At 45.5% G+C, this 24,460-nt stretch overlaps 1 protein-coding gene across 2 annotated transcripts in view; it reads left to right on the forward strand.

The window, feature by feature from the left end:
* LOC129710200 (contactin-associated protein-like 2) overlaps window positions 1-24,460 on the forward strand; it is a 1,639,166-nt gene that overhangs the window by 943,021 nt on the left and 671,685 nt on the right. For both annotated transcript variants that reach the window (XM_055657015.1, XM_055657024.1), the window contains exon 12: window positions 1,706-1,825. In XM_055657015.1, the coding sequence (XP_055512990.1) occupies window positions 1,706-1,825 (120 nt within the window). The remainder of the gene's footprint in view (window positions 1-1,705; window positions 1,826-24,460) is intronic.

Consider the following 24,460-nt stretch of genomic DNA (forward strand, 5'->3'; position numbering starts at 1 on the left):
ATTCAGTGTGTAAAATGCCAATGTAAAGGAATTTTGGACATAATTTTACAACTTCACAAAATATTGACTACGGCTTGGAGCACATGTTGCAATTCTGGTCACCACACCTTTGGTAGGATGGTGGTAGGCCTATGGAAGTTGCAGAGAAGATTCATCCGAATGTAGCCAGGGATGTGATGGCTGAGTGAAATGGACAGCTTAGACAGGTTGGATTTACTTTCCCAGGAGCGGAGGGCTGTGTTTTTTTTATTTTTAGTTAGTTAAAGTGTTTTGTTTGGAGGTCTAGACTTTTTTGTGTGGGGGAGGGGGAAAGGGGGAAACTGCCTTTCAGGGTCCCTACCTGGTCGGAGAGGCAGCTTTTCTCCGGGCTGCAGCTTCGACCCGTCCTCGCGGCCTACCAGCGGGAATGGAGCGGCGTTTCCTGTCGCGGACCGCCCAGAACCTCGGCTTCGGCGGCAGCACAGCGCTGGAGCGCTATCGTGGAGCGGGCGATGCCTTGCCTGGGTCGCCACGCTGGAGCTCCAGTGAGCTGAGACCGCCGGGAACAACATCGCGGAGCTGCGGGACTGTGGAGCGGCCAGCTGCGGGCGGCGGCGCCGAACTTTACACCGGGAGCCTAGGATCTCGCGACGAGATTGGCAGTTGTGGAGCTCCATCCGGCGCGGCCTTGTCGGCTTCAGAAGCCGCGGCCTCCAGTACGGAGACGGCCGTTCCACGGTTCCCATGCCGCTGTGAGGACTCTCCCGACGCCGGAGCACCACCACCCGGCGAGAACGGCCAGGAACATCGGGCCTCCGTAGAGGCAACTGTGGAGGCCTCAATGGGCCCGACTATGGGTGAACTGGGGTTGGGGACTAGACTTTGTGCCTTCCCTCATGGTGGGAGCCATTGTGGGGGGATGTTCTTTGTGTTTAAGACTCTCATTGGTGTTATGTCTGCATTTTTTTGTGTACTGCAAAATGGCAAAAAACATTTCACTTCATTACACCTCGGTGTATGTGAATGTGACCAATAAAATACCTTTGAATACTTTGAACTTTGTAAGGTGATCTGATAGAGGGGGAGAGATTAGCAGATAATAAGAATCCTTTTCTTCGGATGTGAATATCTAAGAACTAGGGTGAGATGTATGAGGTTTGGAAGGGATCTGAGGGGGGCATTGTTTTTAAACAGGGAGAGGCTGAAGTCTGGAGTATACAGCCTGAGAAGATGGCAGCAGCAGGTACTGTCACAACATTTGATTAAATATTTGAATCCCAGGGCATGGAAAGTCTGTGGGCCACATGTGGGTAAATGGAACTGATAAAGGTGAGTACATTGGTTGGCATGGATAAGGTGGCCCGAATGGCCTGTTTCTGCACTGTATGTCTCTATGACACTGGTACAATAAGAGCGTTTGGATATCCCAAATAAAAGCTTCACAGTCAAACATATAAACTCATCCCATTACGTCAATTTAAACATAGAGGGCTTGAGCAGCAGTGGAAAATGTGTGCAGTTAAATCTGTCCTAATATGTTACTCAAATAGAACACTCTCCGAGCTTTTAATTAGTGAACATTTGAATGAAGCTCTCGTGTTGTATCAAGGTCATTGCCTTATTTGCTTTGTGTTTTTTAATCTTATCTTGGCAGCTTGCAATGTTTACTCGGTTCTTTTAAATTACAGAAGGGTTTCAATTTAACTCAACTTGTGCTCTGTTCCAGCTATTTATGAACAGTCCTGTGAGGCATATAAGCACCTCGGCAAAACATCTGATGCTTACTGGATAGATACTGATGGCAGTGGCCCTCTAGGACCATTCAAAGTCTACTGCAACATGACAGGTAACACAATAATGAAGCTGTACCAGCTCCAAAATTCTCCCAATCGTTACGAATAACCTTGAACAACCTTCCACTCTTTTCTTCAATGTTCTTTTTAATCTCCTATAATTTGTTACTTTATTTAAACTCATATTCCAAGACTTTGAGGCAAAATATTTCTTCATTCCACAACACATGGTTTTTATTGTATACTGTGAATAATTAAGGTTTACTCATTGATTAATTCTGGCTCATTAATTAATTTTGTGTTTTAAATAAAATCAATCAGTTGCCTTTCACCTGAGTGAAAAACATCCCAGTTACAATTAATCCAGATTTTTTAAAAATGGTAAACAATTTTGTTGGTGTAACAATTTTCACATATTTTCAGATCTATTTATTCAGTTTCTTCACATTAGGTATTAGATGAAGTAACTACAGCAAAACTAATCTCAATAGTTCAAGAATAATAATTCAGCCTTGACTAAATCAAAATAAAGTGTCATGCTTTTTGGGTATACTATTGGTTACGGCCACCCTGCAGTGATTTTTGAAGGGCACATGGATTCAAAATAACAGCAGCTAATAATGGAATTGGATAGAAATCAACTTGAATCTGAAAGTGAAAAGAGCCTTCATGTCCGGAGGAATCCTTCAATTGATATTTGAGGCAGGAGATATTTTTTTCTTCAGATCTGACCCGAACAATAAGAGAAGGTGAAGGAATTCATAAAACTGAAATGTAAACTGAGCAACCTGCTATTGAATAGAGAAGATACTGATGAAACAGTTATAATTTACATTCAGTACACTGGAAAGAAGTAGAAACTATTGACCACTACAAAAAGATCATCGCAGATGGACACATGGCAGGACAATGGTAAAACAATCAATAAGTAGAAGGGGGAAAGATAAGAATGGAGAGGAAAACCAAAGAATCCAACAGGGAAATAAACTGGCATTGGAAAATGTGAAACTGACCTTTAGATTTCAGCTAGATGTCCCAAGTGTAATGTCCTGTTCCTGAGAAAGGGCTTTTCTTCCCCGGCAATTACTCCAAAAGCAAGCAATACTTAGTGTTTTTAGAGGAGGAACGGAAATTGTGCTCACAGTCTGAAGAAGGGTCTTGACCCGAAACGTCACCCATTCCTTCTCTCCAGAGATGCTGCCTGTCCCGCTGAGTTACTCCAGCATTTTGTGTCTCTCTTTGGTTTAAACCAGCAGATATAGAAACATAGAAAATAGGTGCAGGAGTAGGCCATTCGGCCCTTCGAGCCAGCACCACCATTCAATATGATCATGGCTGATCATTCAAAAATCAGTACCCCATTCTGGCTTTTTCCCCCATATCCCTTGATTCCATTAGCCCTAAGAGATAAATCTCTCTAGAGAGCATCTGCTGTTCCTTCCTAAACATATCTTCTGATATGGCATCCTGTTGATCCTGCAGGGATCCTGCAGTTTAACTGCTATACTGAGCTCCACTTGGAAATTGGAGCTCCTGTGGAATCTTCAAGGCCCCAAGCACAGCGGACGCTCATGTCTAAGTTGGTGTCCCTGAAATACTAGATCAATTGCAGACTTGTATCTGTGGGATTTGAGATGGAAGGATGTAGCATAAATAAATCAGAATGAGTAGTGGAAGCAATCAAATGTCTGGCATTGGTATTTTCATCTGGAATGTTTGAAGACATATGGATAAAATAGCTTTAGTCTGAAATAAGAGGCTGGGAATAACTGAATGATTGGATCATTTTGGCCCATCATAGTCTCTTTCCAATTTTCAATACTCATCCAGAACGTGATGGAATACTTTGCACAAACTTAGTCGAATGCACCTTCAACAACATTCCAGCAGTTCAACATCCAGGCCACAGCAATAGGTTGGAGCAAAGCCCTTGGCTGCTTGAATCAATATCCAGAGCCTATATCACAATGAAACTATCCTTGTTCAGTTTATCCGATCAGAGAATGCTTGGCAACAATCCATAAATATATTCTGACATTTCTGCCCTCTATGATTTTCCTCCCTCAGAAAGCAAAATATCATCACATTCTTCTGACTTCAGACTTCTGATGCTTTTTTTTGACAAAAATGTGCTGAAATTTGCTGCTTTTCTACCACCTGTTTAGTTCATGAACATGTCTTCCACGTCACTGAGCTAAGTACAGGCGATCCCTGGGGAATAAACGGTTTCCATTTTTACAGACATCTATAAGTGAATCTTGTCTGTAAATCAGAAAATACGCAAAAAACATCTGATTATGCTAACCAAAAACTCCTCAGAATTGTAATGAATTGCATCATAAGCAGATAAGATTGAGAAAAAAGAACTATTACTAAAATAGTTAGTTAAATAAATAATAGGGACAGCTTCTTCCCAGCTGTTATCAGGCAACTGAACTGCCCTCTCACCATCTAGAGTGTGCTCTTGACCTCTACCTCATCAGAGGTCTTTGAACTGTCTTTTATGGGACTTTGTCCTTGACTAAATATCCTTTATCTGTGCACTTTGGACAGCTTGATTGTAATCATTAATAGTCTTTACTTTGACTGGATAACTCATCAAAAGCTTTTCACTGTACCTTGATACACGTGACAATAGAAAACTAAACTAAGTGGAAGGGAGAGTAGTTCCTCTCTTCACAGAACAATCTTATATTGGTATTTGGGACTTTTGCATTTAATAATATTATGGGAGCTCAATTCATAGGTTGGGCGTTTATAACTAGAGAGATCGCTGTACATTGACCCAGGGATGTAGTATAGGGATGTAGGGATCCCAGTACATTGACTGTTGATGCCTCAAACTACTGCTGTGGGGATGTGAAAACCTACAGTCAGTCTTCTTGCTATGTGCAAAGTCCATGTATTCAATACATGTGGTCCAGACTTTACATCTGTGCCATCATGCACAGAATTCTCCACTTACAACTGTATAGAGGTAGATATGTCCATTAGAGTTTGAGGCAGTATGTGAGTTATGCATTAAGGTGTTGGGCCAAGATAATGGAATTGCTTTGAGGGACAGTAGTTACTGTCATCCCTCTCAAGGCCTTCCTGCAGTTGCCATAAGGCTGCCGAGTACTTTGCAGCAGATGTGTAGGGAGTGAGTGAGAATGTAGGTTACAGACCAGTGTGAACGGGAGACCGGATGGGCCGAAAGGCCTGTCTCCAAGCTGTGTTTCTGAGCTAAAGCTCATTAATCAGTTTTCAAATTTAATTTAATGGCAGAATATGAAAACAATATTATTCTAGATCAGTTATTGATAGCCAAACTTTCATTAGAGTTTTTGATTTAACAATTTTTATCAAGATTTTGAAATAATAATTAATCTTGAAACATTCTGAGGTTGGGTTCAGATACCATATTACATTCTCCACATTGTGATACTCTTGCATGAGTTAATGGGTGTGGATTGGAAAAGGAACATACCCAACAGAGCCAAATCTGAGAATTAACCTGATGTAGAAAAGATTAGTTTGTAGTAGAGCTAATAGGACTTGATGTTTCAATCAATGTAATAAGTCAGCACTCTTGCTATTTGCAGTGGGATTGGAGTGGTGAAAGGTAGTGTCGGTACATCATCAGGGTCATCAGGTGGGCACCCTCCTTCTTTCACATTTCATTGATAAGCCCACAACATCTTCATAGGGCTCAACGGTGATACCTGGCGTCCCAGTTACACCCCCCTCAGTTCCATACCCTCCTGTCTTCATCTTGCAGCCCAATTGCTGTCTCTCCTTTTGATCCAAATCCAATTGCTGCTTTTTTTTTCTGCTGAATTTGATAATGACTTGTTTGCTTGTTGGAGGGAGCAAACCCTCACCCCCATTTTCCTTAATAGCCTGGTCATAGATGTAGCAACAAATCCCCTGCATCCCACTTCTACAGGGAAAACTTGGTCTTCCAGCCATTCAGGGCAGCTTCAGTTGCCAGTTCAGAGTACTTGGTCTTTTTCCTCTCATAAGCTTCTTCAACACCATCTTCCCATGGAACTGTCAATTCCACAACGTATGCCAACTTGGCTGTTGTGGACCACAGGACCATGTCTGGCCGGAGTGTTGTAGCCACAATGTTTGGGGGGAACACAAGCCTTTTTTCTAAGCCCACGTCCATTTTCCAATCCCGAGCAGGCTGCAGAATGCTTGCATCCGTTGATGTTATCTGGTGCTCTGGAGGTTGGCCTGCTGGTACAAATGTTGTAAAGTGGACATTTCCTGCCGATGTTTGTGGGGAAGCATTTGTGATCATTTGCCTCTGTTCAAGGATTGATGCCAACTGTCTGAGAACTTGGTTATGCCGCCAAGTGTAACGCCCTTGGCCGAGGCTCATAGTGCATCCTGTTAAAATGTGCCTTAGTGATGCAGGTGCTTGGCAAAGGGAGCAAGCGGGGTCTTCAGATACCACATTACATTCTCCACATTGTGATACTCTTGCATGAGTTAATGGGTGAAGATTGAAAAAAGAACATACCCAACAGAGCCAAATCTGAGAATTAACCTGATGTAGAGAAAATTAGTTTGGAATCTATCTCAACAGCTTGTTGTCTAAAGTGTAACATTTGTTTTACTGATAAGGTTTTGTTACATGTTATCAACTATACCGTGGTGTAGCGGTAGAGCTGCTACCGCACAGTGCCAGAGACCTCGGTTCAATCCAGATTATCAGTGCTATCCGCACGGAGTTTGTATGTTCTCGCTGTGACTGCATGGGTTTACTCCGTGTGCTCCCACACTAAAGTTGTACAGGTTTGTAGGTTAATTAGCTTCTGTAAAAACTCTAAATTCTTCTTAGAGTGTAGGATAGGGTAAGGAATGATCGCTGGTCGGCATGCACACAGCTGGCCAAAGGGCCTGTTTCTGCGCTGTATCTCTACTTTACTAAAGTTATATCCTGATCTGCAGGTATTTTTTAAATTCAGTAATGAGATGTAGACACTGCTCGAAATGCAGCATTTAGTATCCATCTCTGATCACTCCTGAAAGAGGAGCAAGTTAAGAATCCACCTTCACTCTGCTTACTCCCACTCTCCTGGGGTTGACTCCACTGGGTCCTAGTGCCAGTCGACCCAGCCTGGTCTACCTCAGTGGCAGTTCGACTGAGTCTTCCCCAACCCCCTCTAACTGTGTGACCCCTGCTCTTCCCCACCCACACCACAGCCCTCTCTCTCCCCCACCCCCTGACCACCCACCACCTCCCCACCACACACCACCCCCACCACCCACCACCTCCCCACCACACACCACCTCCCCACCACACATCGCCTCCCCACCACACATTGCCTCGTCCCCAGTCCACCCACCTGCCTTCCTCCGGCCCCAACCCCCATCCCTGTCGGGTGTTCACCATCCCCCCCGACCTCCCCCTCTCCAACACCGAACGGTCTGTCCTCAACAGAGGTCTTACCTTTGTCCCCCTCCGTCCCCACCTCAATGAAATCCGCGCCCACCCGACTTGGAGCGCTTCTACCGTCGCCTCCGCCTCACAGCGTACTTCCATGGGAAGGAGTCCTCGCCCATCACTGATGACCCCTTTTCCCGTCTCCAACGCACCCCCTCCTCGTGGAACCCCCTTCGTGGCCAATATCCGGCTTTAGAACTTTTTATCAATAACTGCCGTCGCGACATCAACCGCCTCAATTTCTCCACTCCCCTGTCTCACTCCAATCTCTCACCACATGAACGTTCTGCCATCGACTCACTCCGCAACAAACCAGATTTGGTTATCAAACCCGCTGACAAGGGAGGTGCCGTGGTAGTCTGGCGCGCCGATCTCTACAAAGCTGAGGCCACGCGCCAACTCTCGGACACCTCCTCCTACTTACCCCTGGACCATGACCCCACTGACGAGCACCAGGCCACCATCTCCAGCACCATCACCAACTTCATCCACTCCAATGCCCTACCCGACCGAGCCTCCAACCTCATCGTTCCCCAGCCCCGCACAGCCCGATTTTACCTTCTCCCTAAAATCCACAAACCTGACTGTCCCGGAAGACCCATTGTCTCTGCCTGTTCGTGCCCCACTGAACTCATTTCCAAATACCTTGACTCCATCCTATCACCCTTGGTTAAATCCCTCCCTACCTATGTTCAAGACATCTCAGACACTCTCCGTCGTCTCCGCGCATTCCATTCTCTAGGCCCTCACCCCCTCATCTTCACCGTGGACGTCCAGTCACTCTACACCTCCATCCCCCAGCACGATGGTCTCAAAGCCCTCCGATTCTTCCTCGACCAGAGAAGCAACCTATACCCAGCCACTGACACTCTCCTCCGCCTAGCGGAGCTGGTCCTTACCCTCAATAATTTCACGTTCGACTCCTCCCATTTCCTCCAAATACAAGGCGTAGCTTTGGACACACGCATGGGCCATAGCTATGCCTGCCTATTTGTCGGTTACGTTGAGCAATCCTTGTTCAATACGTACCAGGGCCCCATCCCCGACCTCTACCTCCGCTACATCGACGACTGCTTTGGTGCCACCTCCTGCACCCGCACACAACTGACTGACTTCATCCACTTCACCACTAACTTCCATCCGGCACTCAAATACACCTGGACCATTTCCGACACTTCCCTACCATTCCTTGACCTCACTATCTCCATTGCAGGTGATAGACTCCTGACCGACATCCACTATAAACCCACTGACTCCCATGGCTATCTGGACTACACTTCTTCCCACCCTGCTTCCTGTAAGGACTCCATCCCCTACTCCCAATTCCTCCGTCTACGCCACATCTGCTCCACGGATGAGGCGTTCCACACCAGGACATCTGAAATGTCCTCATTATTCAGGGAACGGGGGTTCCCCTCCTCCACCATAGATGAGGCTCGCACCAGGGTCTCTTCCATACCCCGCAACACTGCTCTCTCTCCCCATCCCCCCCACTCGCAACAAGGGTAGAGTCCCCCAGTCCTCACCTTTCACCCCACCAGCCGTCACATACAAAAAGTAATCCTCCGTCAGTTTTGCCACCTCCAACGTAACCCCACCACTCGCCACATCTTCCCATCTCCCCCCATATCTGCCTTCCACAAAGACCGCTCCCTCCATAACTCCCTTGTCAATTCTTCCCTTCTCTCTCGTACCACCCCCTCCCCGGGCACTTTCCCTTGCAACCGCAAGAGATGCAACACTTGTCCCTTTACCTCCCCCCTCGACTCCGTTCAAGGACCCAAGTAGTCGTTCCAGGTGCGACAGAGGTTTACCTGCATCTCCTCCAACCTCATCTATTGCGTCCGCTGCTCTAGATGTCAGCAGATCTATATCGGTGAGACCAAGCGGAGGTTGGGCGATCGTTTCGCCGAACACCTCCGCTCGGTCCGCAATAACCAAGCTGACCTCCCGGTAGCTCAGCACTTCAACTCCCCCTCCCACTCTGTCTCCGACCTCTCTGTTCTGGGTCTCCTCCATGGCCACAGCGAGCAGCACCGGAAATTGGAGGAACAGCACCTCATATTCCGATTGGGGAGTCTGCATCCTGGGGGCATGAACATCGAATTCTCCCAATTTTGTTAGGCCTTGCTGTCTCCTCCCCTTCCTCAGTCCCCCTGCTGTCTCCTTCCATCCCCCAGCCTTCGGGCTCCTCCTCCTTTTTCCTTCCTTGTCCCCACCCCACCCCCCCCGCCCCCGATCAGTCTGAAGAAGGGTTTCGGCCCGAAACGTTGCCTATTTCCTTCGCTCCATAGATGCTGAGTTTCTCCAGCTTTTTTGTGTACCTAAGAATCCACCATATTGGTGCACCTGGAGTCAGGATATATTTGACCAGGTAAGGATGACAAATATGCTTCTCTGAAAGACATTCATGAACCAGGTGGCATTTTGTGACAATTTGCACAGAGCTAAGTTTAGAGATACAGCATGGAATCAGTCCCTTCTGCTCACCAGATCCACACCAACCTTCACTCTCCCGTTCACACTGTCTTTGTTATTTCACTTTCTAATTCAGCCTTAGCAAACTAAGGGCAATTTACAGAGGCCAATCAACCTTACAACTCGCACGTCTTTGGGATGTGGGAAGAAAGTGGAGCATCCGGAAGAAACCAGTCACAGAGCGAATGTGCAAACTCCACACAAATAGCACGAGGTTAGGATCGAACTCAGGGTTTCGGGCAATGTGAGGCCGCAGCTCTACCAACTGTGCCACTGTACCACCCTTTGTCAGAACTCTGATTGTTATTCCAGTAACCTGATTCTATGATACCACACCAACTATTGCTGGTTTGAAAAAGGAATAAGCTGTCACTAGCAAATTTCATGATAAATAAGTAGCATTTTATATTCAAATTGTTTCATAATCACATATTTTCCACCTCAGTAAAATATAATGCTTAAATTGTATCTTTTAAACTTAGTCCAGAGCTTATTAAGCACTAAATAATGATTTCCTGAAGGCTCACACCAAGTTTCATCATAGACTAATAAAAGGTTAAAGAGCAATGGATGCAATAAAAAAAATCCCTGGTACGCTTTGAGATAAGTGAGGATTTGAGAACTGCTTGAAAGCTGTTTGCCTCCCATGGCACGCAGATGTTTGTGCCCTTACTGATTAAATCTTCAGACATTTTTTATCACTTTGAGACAGAACATGTCAGGTTCTGTGTTGGGAGAGATTGCTGTGTGGAATCCCATTTCAAAAAGCCATAATTGAACCAGTCACCATTACTAAGGACAGGCAATACATGGAATACTTAATGGATAAGCACACAACACAAAATTGCTAATTTCACTAAAAATTGTAAAGTGCTTTTGTTTTCTCTCTATAATTCATTAAGAGTTGTCATTGCTTCCTGCTGAGAGGGTAGACAGGGAATTTGCTTCCACATCTTCACTAAACCATTAATGGTTAACAAAGGGGATCAATAGCATGGTGATTAAGTTCTGGATCACTGACCCAGTGATATGAGCACGAATCCCACCAATGTAGCTGGGAGGAACTTTAATGAAAATAATTAAATTGATCCGGATTATATAAAAAACTCATCTGTTCAGGGAGTAAATCCACAATTTTTTCGTGATCTGTCCTGAATGTGATTCCAGATCCACCAATGTGACCTCCTCATTTCGGGGACAATTGATCAGTGGTACTGGGGAGGTTTAATCTAGAGGAGCTAGATTAGGAGAGTGAGGGCGTGGGTGAGTGGGGAGTGGGAGGAGGAGAGTTTATGGAGGTCCCAGAGCAGAAAGGAGGCAGATGAGAAATTGTGGGCTAAAGAGTTCAGTAAAGAGAACAATGCGGAGCACAGCGGGGTGGGAGATTGCAACCTTCACATGGTCCGCCCTGTTTCGACAAATGCAATCAGTGCACAATCAAATAAGATCAAATAGAACAAATTGTCCTGCAACTTTAGGCTGTGCACCCCATACGCAAGAAGAAGAAGAGAAGCACAGCAAATACAGAGAATAAAACGGTAATTTAAACTGCATTTGTTTCAACGCAAGAAGTTTGGCAGATGATGCAAATTAATTGAGGGCTTATATTGGTTCAGGGAACTTTGGCATTGCAGCCACAACAGAAACTTGGCTGAGAGAAGAGCAGTGTGTGGCGGAAGGAACTGCAGATGCTGGTTTACTCTGAAAATAGAACACAAAATGCTGGAGTAACTCAGGGGGTCAGGCAGCATCTCTGGAGAAAAGAAATAGGTGACATTTTGGATTGAGACCCTTCTTCAGATTCTTGGTCTGAAGAAATGTCTCGACCGGAAATGTCACCTATTTCATTTCTCCAAAGATGTTGCCTGACCCAGTGAATTACTCCGGCATTTTGTGTCTATCTTTAAGAGAAGGGCAGAATTGGTTGATTATCGTTCCAGGCTATAGATGCTGCAGATATGATAGACGTAAGTGCAGAGTGTGAAGAGAGGGGTGGGGGTGGAGGGAAGATCTTGCCTTCTTAATGGGGGAGAACATATCCTGAGTGCTGAGAGAGGATTTTCTTAGGAGATTAGAGGCAGCTGAGGCTGCGTTCCGGCGGCGGTGACCTGATTCCAGGGCTCGGCCGCGGCCCAGTGGACGACATCGTCGGGAGCTCGCAGGTCACAGGTTGGTGACCTGTTTTTATGCAGCTCCCGTGGCAACAGCTGCATCCGCTGGACTGGACGGCGGCAGCTTCGACCACCCCCGGGCCGTGGAGGTTGAACCGGCCCGTTCGCGGAGCACGGTTGAGCCGCGGACTTACTTACCATCACCCGGTGGGGTAACAACATCAGAGGCCTGGATCGCCTCAGCGCAGAGGGAGAATAAGGAGGGGAAGAAACAGTGACTTTAAGACGTTTGCCTCCATCACAGTGAGGAGGTGCCTGGTGAACTCACTGTGGTGGATGGTAATTTGTGTTTATTGTGTGTTTTGTTGTTTATTATTATAGGCAACAAAATTTTGTTAAGACAAATAAAGGAATCTAATCTATCTAATCTAGGCTATGTGGGTGGAATGTAGAAATGGGAATGTATTATTTTGAAGAGGATAAATTATAGGTACCCAAGAGTCAGTGGGAATTTGAGGAACGGCTTGTGTAGGGAGATTGCAGATTGCTGCAAAAATAATAGGACATGTTTACTGGGAGATTCCAACAGAGTGCAAAGATTTACGAGAATGTTGTTGGGACAAGTACCTGAGCTACTGGGAGATGTGAGCAAGCTAGGACTTCATCCCTTGGAGCATATGGGGTGACTTCACAGAAGTGTATAAACACATGGGAAGCCATAGGGAAGATGAATGTCCATGGACTATTTCCCAGGGAAGTGGAATAAAAAACTGGAGGTGGTTGGTTTAAAATGAGAGGCGAAATATTTAAATGGGGCCTGCGGGATAAGAATGAGCTGCGAGTGAAAATGATTGAGGGATTTTGGCCAGAAACAGGCAAGCAGATTATTTGGATATCTTGGATGGCAGAAACGAGTTGGATTAAAGTGACTGTTTCTGTACTGTAGTACTCCATTGTCTATGAATCTGATGTTCAGGCAATAAAAGATAATACAGCTAATGTTGACCACATCTTGCCAAGAGGTTAAAAAAGGGAAGATATATGCGACATGTCCTCTAATTTGTCCTCTTTTTATGGTGAGTACAAATGTATGTATGTGTGAACCTAGTACAGGTGCACAACCTTTTATCCGAAATTCCGGAAACCGAAAATCGGAAATTTTCGGTCCTGGAAAAAAGGGAGGGTATATTGCCCGGGAGAGTAGGAATCCCTAGGCCTACTACAGTGAGCGTCCACCGGTGGACGCTCACTGAACTAGGTCTAGGGATTCACAAAAATGCTGGAGAAACTCCGCGGGTGCAGCAGCATCTATGGAGCGAAGGAAATAGGTAACGCTCGGGCCGAAACCCTTCCTCAGACTGCCCTATCTGTCCCTCCCTATCAGTCTGAGGAAGGGTTTCGGCAAAGGGAGGGGAGAGAAGGGAAAAGAGAGAGGAAGGATCTGCTGGACGTGTGTGTGTGTGTGTGTGTGTGTGTGTGTGTGTGTGTGTGTGTGTGTGTGTGTGTGTGTGTGTGTGTGTGTGTGTGTGTGTGTGTGTGTGTGTGTGTGTGTGTGTGTGTGTGTGTGTGTGTGTGTGTGTGTGTGTGTGTGTGTGTGTGTGTGTGTGTGTGTGTGTGTGTGTAAAGGGAGAGAAGAAAGGAAGGGGGGGAGAGGTCCAGCGGCGGGAACGGATGCCTGGGTCTGGGCGTGAGCTGAGTCCGAGGTTTGTAAACGTTGCTGCAACCCGCGGCCCGGCCCTCCTTGTATTGTTCACCACGTCTTCCTGGGGGGAGGGCGGGAGCCGGGGCTGTGTGCGTGAAGCACGGCGACTAGAGGGACGGGAGAGCTGCCCCGGGAGCGTGAGGTCACCTCCCCCTTCTCCATTCCCCCTGACACCGCACTCCCCATCTACCCCTTTTTTCCCCCTCTACCTCTCTACTCTCTCTCAACCCGCAGCGATCTGCCGGACATGCAGTGTGTGTGTGTTTGTTTGGCGGAGTCTGAGGAGAGAAACGCCGGCACTAAGAGCGAGCGAACGCGCGGACAGAACGGACAATAGCAAAGATCGTAGGTCGGAATAGGTGACCAAAGATCTTTGTAGGTGACATTTCGGGGTGAGACTCCTCTTCTGACTGACTCAGGGGAAAGAGGAGCAAGAGCTATGGACGGTACTAAGGAAAAGTGAATGGAAGATATGCCGATATCTCCCGTTTTCCTTTCCCTTGACTATCAGTCTGAAGAAGGGTCTCGACCCGAAATGTCTACCAACGCCGCTCTATGAACGTTGCTTTCGTCCGTCTGTCCACGCTTTCGCTCGCTCTTGGTGCCGGCGCTTCTCCCCTCATGACAGCTATTGAAAAAGTCGACCCGAAATATCACCTATTTCCTCCTATTATCACGTATTCCTCATCAGAGATGCAGCCTGATCCGCTGATTTACTCCAGCCTTTTGTGTCTGTCTTCGGTTTAATCAGCGTATGTGCCGTTTAAAAAGTACAAGGCATGTGCCGTTTAAAAAGGAAGTGATAAAAAACATTTAAAACATTTAACAACACCTAAACTGTTCCCCCGCAATGCTGCGAGAGGCACAACTGAAGTCGGGACGGGGTTACTGAAATGACGGAGGTTACGCTCCGGTGCGGACTATGCGTCAGTTCATTGTATTTCGCAGGAGTGGACCATCTTGCGCGCTATAAGATCTTTGCACCAATTGATTTGATTACTCTAGTGCGGGGCCCCCTTAGGCGCGGGGCCCAATTGGGAGAAATAGGTACTATCGGCTAAAGGCTGGCCTTGACCGGGTAACTGCCAGGATCGAGGTGCAAACTCGCGGCCACGAGCCGAGCACTCTACCACTGAGCCACATGTTAAAATCTACGCTAAAAACCTTCCGTTCGGAAAACCGAAAAATCCCGAAATCCGAGAAGTGTCTGGTCCCGAGGCTTTCGGATAAAAGGTTGTGCACCTGTACTCAATGAAAATAAGTGAAAACTAATCCATGTTTTTCATTCTGTGATACAAAATCTTTTTGGTCAGCATAGAATAGTTGGGCCAAATGCCTATTATTGTGCAGTATGACTCAATGACTCTAAACGTGCTATGCATTTTGTAACTTATTCTTAATTAGTTCCTAATTGGATGTAAATTAATCAGTCAAGTTAAACTCTAAACAGATCGTTTGAGTTGTTCCATATTTGTTGAGACATAACTAATATGTCGTGCTTACGCAATGGAAATGCACAGAAATCCAAGCACTATCCATCACTAACTGAACTAGATTCATTCACAGCACGATTAGACTGGGGCTCTTAACGTATTTATTAGTGCCCCGCAACAAGTTCTCTCTTATTTCTCTTGTCAATGATACCAATTTTTCTTGTCAAATTTATCACTGGCAGATAAGCAACAAAAATGTGCAATTAATTAAAATGGCATTTAGTAAAACTATATCTTGGGATACAAATAGAAGAGTGAAGATTTTCAGCTAAAGAAATTAGCCAAAGTTTAACTTTCTACTGACATTGTTAGTTCTCTGCTGGCAGCAATTATAATTAAATCTGCAAAGATTCTGCAGAGGAAATTAAATCCACAGAGTAAATCTTTGTTAGCAATTAAATTAGAAAATTAGAGCATGTTTAAAAGGCCTTCCTTATTTGGTAGGACATCATAGGTCAGACATCAGAGAATCTTATCAATGCTAAGAAGGTAGGTAGTTACACAGATGAACTGAGAGTACACAATGAAACAGATAGTATCATAGCAGAGGGATTTTCATCTTCACACTCGGCAGTCACTTCAAAGTGGATTTTCACTCTCTTTTAAACCTGAATGATGTTCATTCCAATGAGCTATGTCTCAGCCAGGACACTGGGTTTCCTCCTCCACCTTCCTTTGCACATAAATGAGGGTAAAATGGTTTTGATAGACTTTCACTCCTGTGTTGGTCTTTTGGAAAAGCTACATTTTGGAAAAGCTACATTTAGGACTGGTTTTATACACTTCATCTCATCGTAGGGGAGTTGTGGTGGATTTTAACTTTCCCAATATAGACTTAAACTACCATAGTGCCAAGAGCTTAGACAAGGTGGAATTTGTCAAGTGTGTTCAAGAGCGTTTCCTCAAGCAGTTTGTAGAGGACCCTGCAAGAGAGAGGGCAAAGCTTGACCTATTCTTAAGGAATTGGTCAGGGCAAGTGACTGAAGTGTCAGTGGGAAAGCATTTTGGGATCAGCAACCACAGTTCTATTAACTTTAAATTAGTTATGGATAAGGACAGGGCAGCCCCACAAGTTACAATTCTGAGCTGAGGTAAGGCCAATTTTGATTGTAGTAATGCTGATTGGAATATGTTGTTTGCAAGCACATGGAAGTAAGGAACTCTGTAGGATGAGAGACATTGAGGCTCTGGTCAGGTAAAGGCGGCTGGGATCAAGAATATCCTTGGAGGAGTAATGCCCCTGTCCCACTTAGGAAACCTGAACGGAAACCTCTGGAGACTTTGCGCCCCACCCAAGGTTTCCATGCAGTTCCCGGAGATTGCAGGTGGTTGCCGGAGGTTGCAGGTAGTGGAAGCAGGTAGGGAGAGACAAAAACCTCCGGAATATCTGTTATATCTCCTGTGGTTGCAGGGGAAAGTATCTAGGGGGTTTGAGATGAATGAGTGTCAAAATTATGAATAGAGTGGTTCATCCTGAGCTGGTGACCAGAGATCCAAAGAGAAAATTGTCGTAAAAGTTTGTAGTGAAGTGTAAAAATAATGACTGGAGTTTGAAAGCAAAGCCACTTGGTATGTGTTCAAGAAGGAACTGCAGATGCTGGAAGATCGAAGGTACACAAAATTGCTGGAGAAACTCAGCGGGTGCAGCAGCATCTATGGAGCGAAGAAAATAGGCGACGTTTCGGGCCAAAACCCTTCTTCAGTCTGATTTTATATGGTCACTTGGTATGTGTTTGTTAAGTCCAAGCTTTGATCAAATGTTTTACACATCAACAGAATTGTCAATACGTTTAGAAACTCTCTAATTCGGGCTCTGTTTCAAGTGATGAACAGACTTTAAATGCATTGTCATATCACAGAGGGAGGAAATTGTGTATTCAGAGGCAGACCATAATCTGTAGATTCAGTCAGATGCCAGGATTGAGAATGTGTGAAATGGAAATTATTGTACATCAACAATTCACTCAAAATGTTTTATTTTTTCTGTCCTTGTGGCTGATGTTTTTCTTCAATTTTGCTGTATTTGCCTCTCGATCACAATAGAATAGTCATCTGTGTGTGGTTTAAATTGCCTTTAATATGACACAAATGCTCATAAGCTGATTTGAAGTTCCTTTTCAATAAAAGTTTTGAAATGCTTTATAGCACTCTTTGGAAAACCTGCAGCAATATAAACCACATCTGCAGAAATTAAAATCAAAACAAGTAGAGCCAGTTCCGTGATATGGTTCCTGATTATTAGATGATTGCAATACGTTTGTGATTTAAATGATGTATTTAATACTGAGAATGGATTACACTGCAGTTAGAGTTGTGGAAGTGTTTTCTTTTGACAAAAATATAGTATGCCTAGAAGGTATAATGTATCAATATTCTTTCCGTAAATATATCATAATGAAATTATCTGGCAATTTCAGAAAATATCAGCACCAATGACTATAAACTTCAATTATTATTAGTTTATTGTTGAGCTGTTAACTCCAAGCTTGTTGGCCATATGTAAACCAAGCAAAGGAATTTCAACCAAATGTTTCAGCATCGCTGGTGATCAAGGTGCTGCCTCATAGGTTGGAAGGTAAAAATGGCGCCAATTGGGGCAATTCCCCGGCTGGGTGTAAAATGCCTGCCAAAGTCTGTTAGACTTTAGTGATAAAGTGTGGAAACAGGTCCTTCGGCCCACAGAGTCCACGCCATCCAGCGATCACCGCACACATACATTGTCCAACACATGTATCAATGTCTGTGTAATTTGAGCATAGGAGCATAGCATGCTCATACTCGCATATATAATTATGTAAATGAGGTCAGTGACTTTTGACCTGGAAATAAATCATTCCTGTTTTTGATCCAAACACGAGTGTGTGTGGAGCCATTTTTCTCCGTCTAATATGTGCTAGTTTTATCTATACCGTAAGTAGACACATATCAAAACATGGTGGCAGCGGTGAAAGTGAAAATTCGTGGATCAAATGGACACTATGATGATTAGCAAAAATGCTTTCAGGAATCATTGTTTCAATGCTCAATGACCGGACTAGCTGCATGCAAGAGAGGAACGGTATGCAGGTCAGTGCACACTCAAGGCTAAGATGCAGTGTGTAAATCAGTGCTGTGGCGGTTGAGGGTTGAAACGACGTGCTGTGGGAGACTGATTAAAGATAGCACACGCTGCATGGAAACAGAAATAAAATTGAGTTTTGTTTTGAAAATATTTTCGATAGAAGTAGAAGATATTAGAGAATATTACTCAAATGACGCAGTTGCGCATGGTGCTTATAGCTAAACGATACATAAGTTATTAAGAGCGAGGAAATACGCTGATATTTCAAAATGGCACAGGCAAGTTCATCTTTCCACGTGGCTCCACCACCCAATCTAAAGCACAAAGAGAACCAGATAGAAGAGTGGAAAATGTTTAAACAAATGTACGAAAATTATGCAGTGATAACAAATATGGATAAGAAGGAGAAACAGTATCAAAAAGCAGTATTCCTGTTTACTGTTGGACCGGAAGGAATGCAAATCTTCAATACCCTGACGTTCGAAACGGTAGCAGATGAGACGGATGTGAACGTCATCATCGACAAGATGTCTACCATCATCATGGGAGAGACGAATGAAACGTATAAACGATTCATTTTCAATAAACGAGACAAGAAACTAGGGGAAAGCGTTGAATCATATGTTGCAGAGCTGAAGGAGCTTGCTAAGACATGCAACTTCTGCGATTGCCTGAAAGAAAGCCTCATTCGAGCTCGCATCGTCATTGGTATTGCAGACCAATCAACTAGGAATACACTCCTTCAGAAGAGGAATCTGACACTGCAGGAGACTGTGGACATATGTTGATCCTCGGAGGTAACAGCGACAAGTATGCAGGTCATCGGTGAAGAGCCAACAACACTCAAGGTGGAACGATTCAAACCAAGGGAAAAGATGGTTGCTTTTCCTTCACAGAGGAAGAATCAGGGACTGGTCAAATGCAAGGTAGACAAAATTGCTGGAGAAACTCAGCGGTGCGGCAGCATCTATGGAGCGAAGAAAATAGGCAACATTTCGGGCCGAAACATTGCCTATTTCCTTTCCACTGAGTTTCTCCAGCAATTTTGTCTACCTTAAATTTTCCAGCATCTGCAGTTCCTTCGTGAACACTAGTCAAGTGCAAGTTCTGTGCAAGGATGTACAAGCGCAGGAAGGAGAAATGGCCAGCGTATGGGAAGGACTGCAATAGATGCGAATGACAAAACCACTTTGCAAGCAAAGGAAGGAGAGCACGCACTCGGGGTCTGCACAAAGTCGTAGAGACATCTGACACACAACGTCCATTTCCGACACAGAGTCTGTGGGTTGCATTGAGGTCAATGCAGCCGGAAACAATTCCTCTTTAGGCCTATTCGCTGAGATGCAGGTCGGCAAAGAAGCCATCAAGTTTCAGATTGACTCTGGTGCCAATGTTAATGTGATTCCCAAGGATCATGTATCCAACAAAGAGGACAATAAATGAGAGAAAATCATCTTAAAGATATGAAATGGATCCAACCTGCTTGCAGAAGGTAGGACGAAAGTCATATTTCGGAACAAGATGAACAACAAGAAGTACCGTGTTCACTTCATAGTGGTAGAGGAAGGCTGGTTCACACCGCTCCTGAGCGGAAAAGCTGCACAACTGATGAAACTCATCACAGTTCACTACAAGAATTTCAAGAGCCTGAACGCTGTTAGCAAGGCTGACTCATTACTCAAGAGCTACAAAGATGTCTTTGACGATGAAAGACCGGGAAGACTACCAGGCAAAGTCAAGTTGGTAACTAGGACAGAGGATGTGACCCCATCACAATGTTCTGCAAAACCGGTACCTGTAGCCACGAAAGAGAAGGTCATGAAGGGTCTCATGAAGCTGGTCGAGCAGGATATCTTGATTCCAATCAAAGAACCATCTGAGTTGTGTACCAGGCTGGTCGGTACGGAGAAAACGGACAGCACAGAGTTGAGGTTCTGTATAGATCCTAGACCCCTCAATAAAGTTCTGAAAAGGGAGATCCACAGACTACCAGTCATAGAGGACGTACTCCCTGAGTTGTCTAAGGCGAAGATTTTCTCCAAATTTGATCTGAAGTCAGGATACCTCCACTGCGAACTAGATGAGGAGAGCAGTTTCCTAACAACCATGAACACCCCTTTTGGGAGATATTGCTGGAAGAGGTCGCCATTTGGACAAAGTAAGCGCAGAGATCTTCCAGAAGAAGTTGCAACAAACCCTAGAAGGATTAGAGGAAGTGGCTTGTGTGGCTGATGACATCATCCTATTCGGAATAGGGGACACCAGAGACGATGCAGACAGGAATCACGATGCAAGACTGCAAGATCTTCTTCAGCGATGCAGAGACAAAGGCATCAAGCTGAACCGGAAGAAGTCGGTAGGTAGTGAAAACTTAACTTTTATCACATTTCTAGGGCATGTAGTTACAGATCGTGGCCTTAAACCGGATCCAAAGAAGATCCAAGCTACCAATCCAACATAAATCCAAAGATTACAAGTCAGTGTAAACTACTTGGCAAGATTCCTGCCAAGGTTGTCGGGCACATTCGAGCCTTTGAGGAGATTGACCCACAAAGAAGCAGAGTGGGAATGCTCATCAGAACATGACACGGCAATGTCAAAGATGAAGGAGCTGTTGACAACGGCCCCTATCCTGGCGTACTACACACCAGATGATCAGCTGACCATACAATGTGATGCAAGCAAGGCAGGTCTAGGTGCAACACTTATGTAGAAAGGACAACCGCTGTCCTATGTGAGTCGAGCATTGATGCCAAACAAGCAGAGATATGCTCAGATTGAGAAGGAGGCACTAGCAATAGTGCTTGTCCTCGAGCGCTTTCATCAGTACACCTATGGACAGAGAGTGATCATTGAGAGTGACCACAAGCCATTGGAAATCATCGTCAAAGAGCCTCTGCATAGAGCACCAAAACATCTTCAGGGCATGATAATGAGGATGCTACACTATGACATTGAGATCAAATAGGTAAGGGGAAAAGACATGCGTCTAGCAAATATGCTCTCCCGACCATACCTCCCGTACACCACAGGATCGACCGGATTTACTGATGTCAACGTAGTTGAGTCCTTGAGCATGGGAGAGGACAAGGTCAAACACATCCATGCCCATAGCAGGGAAGATGTTTAGAAGTGTCTTTCATTTTTCAGACTGTTAAGAAAGTAATCCAAAATGGATGGCCAGATCACAAAGCACAAGACCTAGAGGCAGCACAACCATATTTCAACATCAGAGATGATTTAAGTGTGCAAGACGGCCTAGTGTTCAGAGGAGAGAGAGTTGTAATCCCTGTCACTCTACGCAAAAATATGAAGGAGACACTCCACATCTCTCACCTGGGAGTAGAAGGAACCCTCAGACGTGCTCGAGAATACATTTTCTGGCCCGGAATGAACTCTGATGTGAAACAGTTCATTTCAAACTAAGAAGCCTGCAGGACGTACGAACAACACAATCAGAAAGAAACTCTGATGCCCCATGACCTCCCAGATCGCCCATGGGAGAAAATGGAAACCGATATGTTCGAACTTGAGGGAAACCATTAACTAATCACAGTTGACTATCTAATTTCTGGGAAATAGACAGACTGTATAACCTGACCAGCACGACAGTCATTTTGAAACTGAAGAACCACATCGCAAGATACGGAATTCCCAGCACTGTGGTAAGTGACAATGGGATGCAGTTCTCATCAGAGGAGTTCGCCAAATTTGCCAGGAAATGGGAATTTGACCACTACACAAATTCTCCAAGACATAGCCAAGCTAACGGAAAGGTGGAATCGGCAGTCAAGGCAGCTAAGCGAGTGTTGTAGAAAACTAAACACTCCAAGACAGATGTTTACTTGGCAATACTGGAATTACGCAACACCCCTGCGCAAGGAGTGAACAGTAGTCCTGCACAAAGACTACATGGAAGGAGAACGACACTTCCAACGACATCTAACCTCCTCAAACCACGTGGTGCTGAGATACTCACGGAGGAGAGGAAAAAGATGAAGGATTTGCAAGCAAAACAGTCAAAGATCTGCAACCAGCATGGAAAGGATCTGCCAATCCTGGAAGAAGGCGATGTCGTAAGACTCAAACCCTATAAACTAGGAGATACCAGATGGCAGAGAGCAACAGTTCAGGATAGATAGATAGATAGATATAATTTATTGCCACACAACCAGGGTCGGTGAAATTTGGGTTGGCAGCAGCAGTACAATAATAAAGAACACACAACCACAATAAAAATGTAACACAAACATCCACCACAGCGATCATCACTGTGGTGGAAGGCACAAAATTTGGCCAGTCCTCCTCCACTTCCCCCTCGTGGACAGGACCAGAGTCCGGAGTCAGTCCAGGATCGGCTCTTCCTCACCGGAGACCGCGGCTTTAAGATGGTGTAGGCCGATCGGTCGAGATTTAACGACTCCGCCGCAGCCAGAAGCACCGTAGACTGCAGTGCCGGTGGTCGAAGCTCCCCTCCAGCTGTGATAGTGAGTCCATGCCGGACCTGCGGTAGAAGTTGGCCGCGGGCCGGCAGTGATGGCTTCTTCTTCCCCCGGGTCCCCCACGAGGGATCCCGGGCTGTAGACGCCGCACCAGCTGGAACTCTGCAGACCGCGGCTTCAGGCTGCCGGCAGCCCCGGGCCAGCGAAACGGAGCGCGCCCCTCCAGCGAGGGTTCACCCGCTCCACAACGAGAGTCCACGCTGCGCCTGCCGCTGAAGCCCCCGGGCGCGTCTCCGGGAAAGGCCGCGCCGATCCTTGATGTTAGTCCACGGGGGAGGCGACCTGGAAAAACTCGCCTCTCCATGGAGGAAGCGACCGAAGAGGTTTCCCCCTTACCCCCCCACACCACCCCCCACACTAAACACACGAAGGAACATTAAATACATACTTTAAAACATACTAAAACATTTTTAATAAATAAACAAATAAACACATAAATAAATAAATAAATAAAAAATAAAAAAACTGGATGAGAGATTTTACAAAGTCGAGACAGAGTCAGGACTTATAATCCGACGTAATCAAGTGGAACTGAAGAAGACCGGAGAACTACCCCCACACGTATCTCCAGAGAAACCACCAGATGCAGAGAAGATTGAGAAACCTTTGCAAACTCAGCTGACACCGGAAAAACCAACACAACATGCATCACCAGAAAAAAATGCAACTCATGAAACTCAGAACACAGAGAAAACTAAACAAAAACAAAGTGACACAAGAGAAGAAACTAGAAGTGATGCACAGAATGTACATACTGAAAAGAAAGACACTTCTAAAAGAAACACCATCACAAAGACTAGGGCAGGAAGAATTGTCAGACCGCCAGAAAGATCCAGTGAGTAAGTCAAGAAGTAAGGTGTGTTGTTGTGATGTACCTACATGCTTATAAGAAGAAAGCATGTGAACATTATTTTGTGTTATTGAAACAAGTAACGTATGGCTATGGTTAAAATTGTGAAATAAGACAGAACAGTTGTTTTATTCAGTTCTCTTGTAGGCCCCCCTCGGTCATAACTGACCATGGGTGATGAATCCTAGTTGTTGGCTGCTTACTGCAAACCTCAGCTAGAGTAGCAGGTGATGCAAGCCTGGGCGATGTCATATGGAGGACGGGCTGCTGCCCATGCAGCACCCCTCTCCACGTCGCTGATCGATCCAAAGGAACAGCATGGCCATTACAGTTTGGCACCAATGCTGACGCAGGAGCTGCCAGAGCGAGGTTGTCACAATGACGAACTGCCCTAGGGGCTCCGACTACGGATTTTCTTGAGGTTTACTCCAGGAGCCTTTTCCATGACTGGATATGGCCACAAGGCAGTGGAGGTTTTAAATCAGAGTTTTCCCTCTCCTAGATGGACTGCCTTCCCAAGCTGACGAGCCCCATCTTCCCGAGACTCGTGGAGGCGGGAGCGCCCACCTTCCCGTGCAGGTTTATTTGATAGGGGATGATCAGCCATAGTCACAATGAATGGCGGTGCTTGCTCAAAGGGCCGAATGGCCTCCTCCTGCACCTATTTTCTATGTTTCTATGTCTATAGCACCTGCCCACAGCCAGTTAAGTTAAGCGAAATACGCGGTGCTGCTCCTCCAATTTGCTCAGCACTTCAACTCCCCCTCCCATTCCGAATCCAACCTTTCTGTCCTGGGCCTCCTCCATGACCATGGTGAGTCACACTGCAAATTGGAGGAGCAGCACCTCATATTTTGCTTGGGTAGTTTACACCCCAGAGGTATGAACATTGACCTCCAATTTCAGGTAGTCCTTGCTTTCTCCCTCCTTCCCCTCCACTTCCCAGCTCTCCCACAACCTACAGTCTCCACCTCTTCCTTTCTTCATCCACCCCCCCACCCCCACATCGGTCTGAAGAAGGGTCTCGACCCGCTGAGTTTCTCCAGCTTTTTGT

This window comes from Leucoraja erinacea, chromosome 2 (genome assembly GCF_028641065.1).
Source record: "Leucoraja erinacea ecotype New England chromosome 2, Leri_hhj_1, whole genome shotgun sequence".
NCBI lineage: Eukaryota > Metazoa > Chordata > Chondrichthyes > Rajiformes > Rajidae > Leucoraja > Leucoraja erinaceus.